Source organism: Schistocerca serialis, chromosome 4 (genome assembly GCF_023864345.2).
Source record: "Schistocerca serialis cubense isolate TAMUIC-IGC-003099 chromosome 4, iqSchSeri2.2, whole genome shotgun sequence".
NCBI lineage: Eukaryota > Metazoa > Arthropoda > Insecta > Orthoptera > Acrididae > Schistocerca > Schistocerca serialis.
Window position 1 is genome coordinate 671,446,669 of NC_064641.1, and position 14,004 is coordinate 671,460,672.

The window sequence follows — 14,004 nt, forward strand, 5'->3', positions numbered from 1 at the left end:
TTTTCATACCCGTTGTCGTGAATTACCGTTACAACTTGTTTTTAAGGTGGTCGTGAACCGATCGTTTTCTTTTTCTTCTACGTCTACATATCATTGTGATGTGGTCAGCAGAGGGTACTTCCCACTGTAACATACATTATGGTTTCTTCCCGTTCCATTCATGTTTGCAGCGCGGGAAGATGATGTCTCTGTAATGAGAAAGAGATCTTCACTCTGCAGCGGAGTGTGCGCTAATATGAAACTTCCTGGCAGATTAAAACTGTGTGCCCGACCGAGACTCGAACTAGGGACCTTTGCCTTTCGCGGGCAAGTGTTCCACCATCTGAGCCACCGAAGCACGACTCACGCCCGGTACTCACAGCTTTACTTCTGCCAGTATCTCGTCTCCTACCTTCCAAACTTTACAAAAGCTCTCCTTCTGTAAAGTTTATCCAGAGGAGTAGGCTTCAAGCACCCGGTGATGATACGACAAGTATCATTAAATCATTAAGAGCGACGTCTACTGTTTTGGCATGGCAAGAATTGAACCACATCTACATCTACATTTATACTCAGCAAGCCACCCAACCGTGTGTGGCGGAGGGCACTTTACGTGCCACTGTCATTACCTCCCTTTCCTGTTCCACTCGCGTATGGTTCGCGGGAAGAACGACTGCCGGAAAACCTTCGTGCGCGCTCGAATCTCTCTAATTTTACTTTCGTGATCTCCTCGGGAGGTATAAGTAAGGGGTAGCAATATATTCGATACTTCATCCAGAAACACACCGTCTCGAAATCTGGACAGCAAGCTACACCGCGATGCAGAGCGCGCCTCTCTTGAAGAGTCTGCCACTTCAGTTTGCTATACATCTTCGTAACGCTATCACGCTTACCAAATAACCCTGTGACGAAACGCGCCGCTCTTCTTTGGATCTTCTCTATATCTTGCGTCAACCCGACCTGGTACGGATCCCACACTGATGAGAAATACTCAAGTCTAGGTCGAGCGAGTGTTTTGTAAGCCACCTCCTTTGTTGATGGACTACATTTTCTAAGGACTCTCCCAATGAATCTCAACCTGGCACCCGCCTTACCAAGAATTAATTTTATATGATCATTCCACTTCAAATCGTTCCGTACGCATACTCCCAGATATTTTACAGAAGTAACTGTTACCAGTGTTTGTTCCGCTATCATATAATCATTTCAAAAAAGCATCCTTCTTTCTATGTATTCGCAATACATTACATTTGTTTCAGTTGAGGGCCAGTTGCCACTCCCTGTACCAAGTGCCTATCCGCTACAGATCTTCCTGCATTTCGCTGCAATTTTCTAATGCTGCAACTTCTCTGTATACTACAGCATCATCCACGAAAAGCCGCATGGAACTTACGACACTATCTACTAGGCTGGGCTTGCGTATTCTCCGGCAGAATAACACAATGCAAGGGCAGAGGTTCTCACAGTGTTGGCGTGTGCTCCCCACGTCGTCCCTGTTAGCTTTCTGGTGATACTGTTTCTGGCTGCTACTTTTCGCTTGGTATTTAGGCAGTGCCTCTTATATGTTAATGCACGGTCAAGGGTGCCCCGTATGTATTTGGGATACCTACAGTGTTCTAGTGATGTTTCTTGCCAGGTTATTTTGAGGGCTGTAAATGCCTGCCGGTTTTTAAGATGGAAAGCGCAAGTGTGTGACAGAATGAACTAAAATACAACAATTCTATCCGTCTCGTGAAAGGATCAGATGATGAATATTTTTGGTCTTACGTTCAGATTATACAGGGTGTTACAAAATGGTACGGCCAAACTTTCAGGATATATTCCTCACACACAAATAAAGAAAAGATGTTATGTGGACATGTGTCCGGAAACGCTTAATTTCCATGTCAGAACTCATTGTATGGAGAGGGCTACGGGAGAACCAGTTGTTTCCGTACAATGTGCAGCGTGTGCAGGCACTATCAGCAGCTGATTGGCCTCCACGGGTACACTTCTGCGAATGGTTTATCCAACAATGTGTCAATCCTCATTTCAGTGCAAATGTTCTCATTACTGATGAAGCTTCATTCCAACGTGATCAAATTGTAAATTTTCACAATCAACGTGTGTGGACTGGCGAGAATCCGCACGCAGTTGTGCAATCACGTCATCAACACAGATTTTCTGTGAACGTTTGGGCAGGCATTGTTGGTGATGTCTTGATTGGGCCCCATGTTCTTCCACCTACGCTCAATGGAGCACGTTATCATGATTTCATACGGGATACTATACCCGTGCTACTAGAACATGTGCCTTTACAAATACAACACAACATGTGGTTCATGCACGATGGAGCTCCTGCACATTTCAGTCGAAGTGTTCGTACGCTTCTCAACAACAGATTCGGTGACCGATGGATTGGTAGAGGCGGACCAATTCCATGGCCTCCACGCTCTCCTAACCTCAACCCTCTTGACTTTCATTTATGGGGGCATTTGAAAGCTCTTGTATACGCAACCCCAGTACCAAATGTAGAGACTCTTCGTGCTCGTATTGTGGACGGCTGTGATACAATACGCCATTCCCCAGGGCTGCATCAGCGCATCAGGGATTCCATGCGACGGAGGGTGGATGCATGTATCCTCGCTAACGGAGGACATTTTGAACATTTCCTGTAACAAAGTGTTTGAAGTTACGCTGGTACGTTCTATTGCTGTGTGTTTCCATTCCATGATTAATGTGATTTGAAGAGATGTAATAAAATGAGCTCTAACATGGAAAGTAAGCGTTTCCGGACACATGTCCACATAACATATTTTCTTTCTTTGTGTGTGAGGAATGTTTCCTGTGAGTTTGGCCGTACCTTTTTGTAACACCCTGTATTAAGTTTTGTAAAGCAAATGCTGACTGCTGCCAACTGGCCCCCTGCGACCTTGGCTCACAACTCGACTAGTTTCCGCTCGTGGAGCAGGAAGACTGAACAGTGAATCGTGTTGCAGCCTGACGCCCGGGGAGCGGCGGCAGAGGCGCGGCCGTCTGCAACAGCCCCGGATGAGTCTGCTGGGCAAGCCGCTCAACTACCGAGCCAGCCGCCGCGACGCCCGCTACCGACGCCTGCAGAGCAAGGTCTACAACTTCCTGGAGCGGCCGCGCGGACTGCAGGCTATCATCTACCACATGCTCGTGTGAGTACCCTCCTGTCTCTCTCTCATCTCTAGGTCCACTGCTGAGCAGAATACACGGGACGAGAGTGCGCCAGCGTGTCGAATGTGCGATGTGACGCGCTCTGCAGCACTACAGTGCACGCCGAGATCCGCTTACGTACATTATGTTGTCATAATAGGAGAATCCCCGTCAGTAGAGTCTCAAATCCTTATCTTGTGTTAACGGATTTTTTGGAGGTTACAGGTGTAATGTTCGTGGTTATTTTAGAATTACAAGTAACAATCAAGAACTTCGCGTGATTTACATTTATCACTAGCTGTTCCCGGCCACACGCTGCTGTGGCTCAAGCTGGTTAAACGGAAAAGAAAGAAAACAGAAAGTACATGTTTTCTAGTGTGTCATGGCAATTGGATACAGGCCTATACCCTAATCTCCTTCTCCCCTCTGCCCCTCTCCGTCCCCCTCTGACCCCTCTCCCTGTCCATCTCCTTTCCGCTTCCTATGTTGGTTACGTCCCACCCCTCTGTCACCTCCCACCTCCTCTCCCCCCCCCTCCCAGATCTGACCTTGTGCCTTCTTTATTGTTATTCTGAATTCAGATTCTGTAGTAGACTACTGGCAACATTGCATACGGAGTACATGAAATGATTACATTTATAATTCTATGGCACAAGCGTTTCTGAAGTACCCGGTATCAACCCATGCTGAAACACCCATGTAAGTACGTGGTGTAGCCTCCATGGGCGGCAATGCGGGAGCTGACTTTGGTATCCAGTCGAGCGTAAATTTGGCGAACATTGTCATGGGACGCGTTGCGCCAGGCCTACTCGGCCTGTTCATATACACTACTGGCCATTATAGTTGCTACACCAAGAAGAAATGCAGATGAGAAACGGGTATTCATTGGACAATTATATTATACTAGAACTGACATGTGATTACATTTTCACGCAGTTTGGGTGCATAGATCCTGAGAAATCAGTACCCAGAACAACCACCTCTGGACGTAACAACGGCCTTGATACGCTTGGGCATTGAGTCAAACAGAGCTTGGATGGCGTGTACAAGTACAGCTGCCCATGCAGCTTCAACACGATACCACAGTTCATCAAGAGTAGTGACTGGCGTATTGTGACGAGCCAGTTGCTCGGCCACCATTGACCGGACGTTTTCAATTGGTGAGAGATCTGGAGAATGTGCTGGCCAGGGAAGCAGTCGAACATTTTCTGTATCCAGAAAGGCCTGTACAGGACCTGCAACATGCGGTCGTGCATTATCCTGCTGAAATGTAGGGTTTCGCAGGGATCGAATGAAGGGTAGAGCCATGGGTCGTAACACATCTGAAATGTAACATCAACTGTTCAGAATGCCGTCAATGCGAACAAGAGGTGACCGAGACATGTAACTAATGGCACCCCCTACCATCACGCCGGGTGATACGAAAGTATGGTGATGACAATACATGCTTCAAATGTGCGTTCACCGCGATGTCTCCAAACACGGATACGACCGTCATGATGCTGTAAACAGAACCTGGATTCATACGAAAAAATGACGTTTTGCCATTCGTGCACCCAGGTTCGTCGTGGAGTACACCATCGCAAGTGCTCCTGTCTGTGGTGCAGTGTCAAGGGTAACCGCAACCATGGTCTCCGAGCTGATAGTCCATGTTGCTGCAAACGTCGTCGAACTGTTCGTGCAGATGGTTGCTGTCTTGCAAACCTCCTCATCTGCTGACTCAGGGATCGAGCCTTCGCTGCACGATCCGTTACAGTCATGCGGATAAGATGCCTGTCATCTCGATTGCTAGTGCTACGAGGCCGTTGGGATTCAGCACGGCGTTCCGTATTACCTTCCTGAACCCACCGATTCCATATCCTGCTAACAGTCATTGGATCTCGACCAACGCGAACAGCAATGTCGCGATACGATAAACCGCAAACGCGATAGGCTACAATCCGACCTTTATCAAAGTCGGAAACGTGATGGTACACATTTCTCCTCTTTACAAGAGGCATCACAACAACGTTTCACCAGGCAACGGCGGTCAACTTCTGTTTGTGTGTGAGAAATCGGTTGGAAACTTTCCTCATGTCAGCACGCTGTAGGCGTCGCCACAGGCGCCAACCTTCTGTGAATGCTCTGAAAAGCTATCATTTGCATATCACAGCATCTTCTTCCTGTCGTTTAAATTTTGCGGTGTAGCAATTTTAATGGCCAGTAGTGTAGTATTCTAATCATAATCCGAAAGGCCAAATACAGCTTTCGTGTTTGCTAACGATGTTTCGCTATTACCTGTTTTACATATATACTTATATATATATATATATATATATATATATATATATATATATATATTACATGTATTAAAAATATGTAGCGTGTCCGTCCGAAAGCTTGTCTGACTATTGTGTAAAAATCTGAAGTAAATCCGTCAACAAGTTGTCGAGATTTTTGGTAATAACGTTTCCCCTTTAATCAGGGTGTAACAAAAACGTACAGCACAGATCGCAGGACACATTGATCACACGCAGACGAAGAAATTATGTAATATGAACATAGGCGTGCAAACGATTTTTTTTCCATGTTACAACTCATTTACACCAATTCATTAATAATGGGACAAACACACTAACAGAACGCACCAGCACACCACACGGAACTCTATGGGCATTGATACATGCACCAACACGCGGTCGTAGCGAATCTCGGATGCGCTGATGTATCCGTCGAGTATTGCGTATGATTCGCAATCTTCCATAATACGGGCACGAAGACTGTGAACATCTTGTTCCTGGGTTCCATGCAAGAGAGCTTTAAAATGACCCCAGAAATAAAAGTCAGTGGGTTTAGGTCCGGGAAGCGAGGAGACCAGGTAATTGGTCCATCCCTACCTATAAATCTGTAGCGAACACTCCCGGTACATACGTTGATCGCGAGCGCCATCGCCCCAGCTAATACATACATCAAATGGGCATCTGCCATATCTGCATTTGTGCACACTGCAGTTGCACGAGCCAAGTCTGTGATTAACTGTACGTAGTAACTCGTGTGCTTGCAAAGGGCGTGCTGATTGCTGGAACAGTTTGTTACCCGTAATCAGGCAATGACGTACGTCGTACGGCAACAGGGACATGTAAAACAAAACACTGGTGATACACAGCGTAACCAGACGTCACCAAGAGTGCATGTTCCCGACGATTCTAAAGTTCTGTTCGTATGTGTTTTCCTTGATTAATGGGTTGGAGAAAATGAGCCGGTAACATGAAAACGAAGTGTTCCCAGGAACATGCTCATGTAACATAATTTCTCCGTCTGTTTGTGAAGATTGTGTCCTGCAATTTGTTCTCAAATTTTCGCTACTCGTGGCATATTATATATTTATTTGTAAGTTATATATATTTAAAAAATAGGTATAAAAAACAAGCTCGTATTCGAATGCAATGTTATATAAAAATTCCGAAGTAATCGGTGAGAAACTTTCGTACGGAAATTTTAAGTTTTTGAACAAACGAACGTTTACACACGACTTAAGCATCAAATTAATCAGCTGTCGCAGAGCCAACACACAACCGAGCATGAAATAAAATACTAAGAAAGCAGGGTAAAGGCGCACTCGACGCAACCTCTGGACAATGCAATAAAGGAAGCGATCGAGATATTGGCTGATAATTTAATGAGCTAGGACAGAGGCTTTAGCTAGAGTAAAGCGTGGAATACAGTGCTCTGTTTACATATACCACGTCGGGAAACATCTCAATGCTCTCTCGCTGCTCACAGATTAGATCTTATTAAGATTTCTTTGTTAAGGAACCTATTCTTAAAGTATTTTTTGGTTTAAACTTATTTACGTAATTCCATAGCATTTTTCTGTTGGTACTTTCTTTCTGTTTTATTCTTTGACGTCGCTGATCACAATCGTTTAGGCGGCTCGCGGTGTATACTGTTTACAATTTTGTTGGTACCCAAACAGCGTGCAGCGGGATGTGCGCTCGACAACCGAAAAACATAGCCGAGTTGTCGAAATATTGTGTAAAGAAAAAAATGACAATTTGGCTATAAACCCAAAAAATTGTAACCCAATAATGAATTAGTTCTCTGTTGCGTATTCAGTGTTGCAAATCCTCAAGGTTATCGTTTGAGAATTACTCTTTAGTTTGATTTTAACTCCTCAATTTAAGGAAACAAAATGTCGTTTTGTTACGCGTTTATTTCGTAAGAACAGAAGCTTGTTGTACAAATCAGTACTGGTAACATGTTGACAGTTTAAGAGTTGAGGTACTAAGAAAAAAATCCAGTAGACAGCGATGATAGACTCACTTATCGGGCGCTAATGACCGTAGCAGTTTTGCGCCCTAAAACCATAACAAAAAAAGAAGAAAAAATAATCACTCACAAAAACCTTATCAGCAGTCACGAACTACCTTGGGGTGTATGCTGACGTACAAATATACTTTCACATACACTATCCTTTCATTTTTTTTTTTTTTTTTTTTGTCTGGAACTTGTTGTTTCGGAATAGAAATAGTTTCCACCGCCTTATTCTGACCAACGGTTAAAGTTTCCCTTCGTTTTAAGGCATATCAACGTATTGGAAAACCTCTCCTAAATATTTCTAATTCTGATTCCTTCTGCCACACTAGCAGCTCATCTGGTATTACCATACCTGGGCATGGTTCCTTCTAGAACAGGACACTCTGCTTAGAGAATGAAAAGTACAGAACAATGGTCGATGGTGAGTGTTGGAACAATTCGACGTTTTTCGCAAATTTTAGTAAATAACAACGCCAAGAATATTTTGCACGAGATACTGTTGTCCCTGTATGGAGTTTAAGTGGTTTCGTAATCATGTGTACAGCGACAGAGTATCTATTTTCATTATAGTCTAATGTATAGTCCACAGATATAACGATTGAATATTTGGTGTTTGGGGCTCCATGAAATAGTTTTCTTCCATTTTTTTTATTTTACACGAAGCAGAAATATGTACGTTAGTGCTAAAATTTGACCGATTTCTGTTGTACTCGTCGACAGCAATCAACAAACAATCTCGGAACATTCTTACACTTTCAATACCATAAACAAATGAATTACCAAGTAACATTTATGTGTGACGATTACTAATATCTTTGATTCAAGAAATATTGATTAAGACTTACCTAACGGAACATTATACAATATGCAGACATTTCATGTCATCCACCTCATCAACTCCTACAAGGCAGATCTTCATATAGCGTGTCGCCGTTTAAATTGCTTTTATCAGTTTATGCCCATCATACATAGGAATTTAACCACAGGCACACAACCTTCGATGGAATATTATTGAACAATCCAAAAGATAACTTTACTGGCAGCTAAAATCCAGCTTCATATCGTCAGTTTATTAATAAGTACTTTACTTTTACCATGCAACTTTTGCTCGTATCTTATAATTTGTAAATATATCAGTATCAGAATCCTGGTGTTTCACGACGCTGTTTAAACTGTCTAATTTGTTTTCTAATGAAAAACTGTTACGCCGTCCCATAAGGAAGAATGAACTGTGGGGAACATTCTATATTTTTACCTTCACTCAACGTATTTGGTCTCACATTTTCACTGGTACTTGCGTCTTTGTATTCCCTTAGCCTCATCAGAATGTCTTTATACTCCACGAAGTCATGGCAGGATATTGAGGTCTATAGTAAAAAAATAATTTCCTGCCTACATTGTTCAAAAAATGCTCACGTCTAAATTTCTTCTTCGAAACTAACCGTTGCAGATGTAGTGCAGCAGACATAGACGTAGACGTTATTCATCGAGGCGCATCATTAAAAACGCAACTAAAAGCATAACCAGAAGCGTCTGGGGGTCACTAAACATGTTTTTTTTTAAATACTGTGCTATACACCTTGGACTGAAAACCTTGGATTACAGTCTCACCACGCACAATGAAAAACACTTACAACGATAGTCTTTAATTAAGCAAATCTTGTAACGTACGACGCTACTCCCTGCAATGTGAGCATTTTACAATAAAATTTAGTAATATGATTACCAAATTCAGAACTTTCCAGGATGCATCGTTTACCATTCTGACTAGTAAAACTTTACAATTATTTCCAGTACCTTTTTCTTTCTTTTCACTATTTCCTATTATTTACCTAGTCCTTCCACTTTCATATATGATATAATATGTTAGTGTATCTAAATACCCTCAAGACTTTCGATGGCCACTTAACTAAGAGTAATACATTTTATTTCTGTGACAGGTTACAGAACTTTCAACACCTTCTTAGTGTACCCCCATTTACTAGTTATAATCGGTGTGTCACTATCATAAGTATGTTCCGTGTAGACAGAACTATATTTGAGCTGCAGCGTTAGTTGTCCCTTTAAAATCACGTTGGTTGAGTCCTAAATACCAGAGTATCTGTTGACTTTTATCTTACTGTTCTTGTTCTATTTCGCTGCTAGAATAACATAATTTTACTAACACAGTACAAACTTCAAGAATAACTGCAGGCACCCGGCTGCCGTAACTATTTATGAGAACACAAATGTCAAAACAGCGAGAAGACTACTTTCCCAACAAATGCGTATCCCCTTGCAGTGCACCAGCGTAGCTGAGTCTGCTACCTTGACTCTCAATTAGGAGCTGTTTTGACTTTGTAATGTTACTGCATCCGATAACACAAATGAAGTCTGTTTGCGGGCCAGGCTGTTGTATGTAGGAAAATGGTACAACTAGTCAGTTCCAGGGCTCAATGAAAGCCAACGCTATAAAATGTCTTGCTGTTGATCCTCGACGCAATTAAATATAGCAGAATTGTCACACACAAGCAAAGGTATGGTATTAATGTTATTTTTCTTTTAAACTATTGGGTATTGTTCAGGGTCAAATATCTAAAGTTGATTTTCTGAAATGGAATCTAACACAGCGGCCATGCTCTTCGGTCAGAATGAAAAACAACATATCAGGTCGCGATTCATTTACTGGATTATTCATAGTGCCCCTTTTCTAAGACGAATTTCACCTGCAAAACTGTTCTCCACCGGATTCTTGACTTGTTCTTCCATCTAGGAGAACCGTACAATAGGATACGTGGTGAAATCGGAAATGTTCTATGATGGATTTCGAAGATTGTGATTAATATGTTTAGGAAATTCGATAATGTAGAAAATTGTCAAGGTAAGAACTGCATTGTGTGTTACTAAACGGCTTATCATAGAGGCATCACAGAACATATTACTTCCCTTTGCGATTGCTTTTTGATTACAAACTGAGAAGAAAGTGTAAGGTGTTGGGTAATCCAAGGCTGAATGTCCACAAGTTGATTGTCCGTGAATTACTTTGTTGTTACACGTTAACTCATCAATTTGAAGAAATGCCCTGCCTGTTACTTACGCGTTTATTCCTTAAAAAAAAAAAGCTTGCAGTACAAGTCAGCATTGGTTACATGCGACAAAGCGTTAAGGTACAAACAAAAATTATCCAGTAGACGGTGCGAAATCCACACTAACCGGTGCATGATGAAACAATTCGTCTGTAAGAAAGCAATCCGTTCTCAATGAAATTTACATATGCTACCTGACTACAGAACAAATGACTTTGCTTAAAATGTTGACCCTGAATGTTACTAATCTTTATCTTTAGTCTTGCAAACAATCACCGTATAAGAACTGTTAGTGCATCTACACAGCAAATTAAAATATATTAACGTATATGACCGTCTGATAAAACTGCTTGAAAATTCTCAAGATAGCACATTACTGAAATATTTTACTGGTATTAAGCCTCTGAACTGATACTGATATTATTTACACAAAAACGCTCTGACAATCACTGTGCCTTACAGCAGACACGAACTTTGATGATAATTAAATTTGGCGTCCGACTGTGCACACGACACGCTCGTCTGCTCAGCAACTTGTTGCTGTTAGGAATAATGCTATGATCGTCGAAAAATAATTTTCATTTACCGTATTTGCGATGTGAAATGCAAGACAGTATCTCACCAATTTTCATAAAATGCTTCTTAGTACATAACTCACTATGTGCAATGCGAGTGTGCAAACAGTGCAACGAAAGTAAAAATGAAACAGAGGACTAATCTTGACGACAAATAAAAGAGGACAAAGACTCCAAATTTAACTATGATTCATTATGACATGACAACAATACACATTTTCATAAAGTTCACACACCTACACAAGATAGCGCAAATATTTCTTAATAACCCTCCTCTGCACAGTTACACTATGTGATCAAAAGTATCAAGACACCCCCAAAAACATATGTTTTTCATATTAGGTGCATTGTGCTGCCACCTATTGCCAAGTACTCCCTATCAATGACCTCAGTACTCATTACACATCGTGAGAGAGCAGAATGGGGCGCTCCGCGGGACTCACGGACTTCCAACGTGGTCAGGTGCCTGGATGTCACTTGTGTCACATGTCTGTACGCGGGATTTCCACACTCATAAACATCTCTAGGTCCACTATTTCCGATGTAATAGTGAACTGGAAATGTGAAGGGACACGTACAGCACAAAAGTGTACAGGCTGACCTGGTCTGTTGACTAACAGAGACCGCCGACTGTTGGAGAGGGACGTAATGTGTAATAGGCAAACATCTATCTAGACCGTCACACAGGAATTCCAAACTGCATCAGGATCCACTGCACGTACTATGACAGTTACGCGGGAGGTGAGGAAACTTGGACGTCGTAGTCGAGTGGCTCCTCATAAGCCACACATCATGTCGGTAAATGCCAAACGACGCCTCGCTTGGTGTAAGGAGCGTAAACATTGGACGACTGAAGAATGGAAAAACGTTGTGTGAAGTGAAGAATCACTGTACACGATGTGGCGATCCGATTGCTGGGTGTGGGTATGGCGAATGTCCGGTGAACGTCATCTGCCAGTGTGTGTAGTGCCAACATTAAAACTGGAGGCGGTGGTGTTATGGTGCGGTCGTGTTTTTAATGGAGGGGGCTTGCACCCCTCGTTCTTTTGCGTTGCACTATCACAGCACAGGTCTACACTGATATTTTAAGCACATTTTTGCTTCCCACTGTTAAAAAGCAATTCGGGCATGGCAGTTGCATCTTTTAGCACTATCGAGCACCTGTTCATAGTGCACGGCCTGTGACGGAGTGGTTACACGACAATAACATCCCTGTAATGGACTGGCGCGCACAGAGTCTTGACCTGAATCCTATAGAACACCTTAGGGATGTTTTGGAACGCCGATTCGTGTGAGGCCTGACCGATCGACATCGATACCTCTCCTCAGTGCAGCACTCCGTGATGAATGGTCGGCCGTTCCCCAAGACACCTTCCAGGACCTGAGTGAACGTATGCCTGCGAGAGTGAAAGCTGTCATCAAGGCTAAGGGTAGGCCAACACTATATTGTATTCTAGTATGGAGGGCGCCATGAAAAAAAAAAAAAAAAAATTCAAATGGCTCTAAGCACTATGAGACTTAACATCTGAGGTCATCAGCCCCCTACACTTAGAACTACTTAAACCTAACTAACCTAAGGACATCACACACATCCATGCCCAAGGCAGGATTCGAACCTGCGACCGTAACAGCAGCGCGGTTCCGGACTGAAGTGCCTACAACCGCTCAGCCACCGTGGCCGGCTGGGCGCCTTCAACTTGTAAGTCATTTTCAGCCAGGTGGCCGGATACTTTTGATCGCATGTGTACCTTCCTTGACACTTGTTCAACGATAAGACAAGACCATACGTTGCATTACAAAATTTCTATTGGGAACTTCAACCATAAGCAACGTTCTAACAATTGAAATACAAAATAATTAGATTAGGTACCTTAAAAGTTGGCTTTCACCATTCTTCTATTCATACAATCTCCTTTGCTCAATATCTTTCCCCAAAACAAATTATCAAACAATCCTTTTTTAAATAATACTGTCTTATCTACACGATAGGCCAGCTTCCATCCTTTTCGGACCAAGTTCATTGCCAAACTGACCAACATATACTGTTACTCACTTCAAAGTGAAATAACCTTCCTAACCAATATCTCTGGCCTCTTGCAAGGAATATAATACGTATTACAGAGTTTGAGTACATTTATGATACTCGCAACTTCATTCACATTCTTGGGCAACACTAACCGAATATTTTCATGGGAAATGGGGTAGTCCCGTGTCAGCCCTATCAGCAACCACGAACGACATTAACGTGTATACTAGTGATCAGATATACTTTAACGTTCGCTATCCTTTCTTGTCTGAGACCAAAACTTGTCTGTTTCTGACCAAGGGTATGCAAAGGCGAATGCAGGGACAGGAAATCATCTTTCAAATGATCCTAATTGTAATTTCCTCAGCCCTGTTACCAGCTCGGTTGAAAAATACTTGACCCTACATGGACGTGGGTCATTACCAGAAAAGCGAAATATACCTGGAGAATGCAAAGTACAAAATAATATTAGACGGTGAATTTCGGTGAAATTCGATATGTTTTGAAAATTTTAGGAAACAACTACTCCAGTGAATCTGATTACAGGCCGAAGACGTGTCTGAAGGCGTCTCAGATAGCAGTCGGATACCAACCCGACTAAGGCCCGCCATACGAACTCACAACCAAGAGTGATAGTCTGTATGGTATTACTTTTCCCAGCTGGACTCTTGTGGTTGTTATCGACGGCACCCTTACAGCACAACGGCTCTTCGACGATATTCTACACCCCGTTTTGTTGCCCTTCATTGCAAGCGATCCAAGGTTTATATTTAAGTAAAATAAAGCCCACCCGCACGTGGAGAGGGATTCCCCTGCTTGTTTTCGTGCTTCCCAAACCCTAACTCGGGCAGCAAGATCACCGAATCTCTCCCCAACTGAGAACGTATGGTGCATTATGGGC

The 14,004-nt window shown here is 42.7% G+C and overlaps 1 protein-coding gene across 1 annotated transcript in view; it reads left to right on the top strand.

Annotated features, from left to right (window-relative positions):
* Window positions 1-2,962: 2,962 nt before the first annotated feature.
* LOC126473146 (potassium voltage-gated channel subfamily KQT member 1-like) overlaps window positions 2,963-14,004 on the top strand; it is a 1,059,334-nt gene continuing 1,048,292 nt past the window's right edge. The window contains exon 1 of the mRNA XM_050100004.1: window positions 2,963-3,143. Within this exon, the coding sequence (XP_049955961.1) occupies window positions 3,010-3,143 (134 nt within the window). The 5' untranslated portion in view covers window positions 2,963-3,009. The remainder of the gene's footprint in view (window positions 3,144-14,004) is intronic.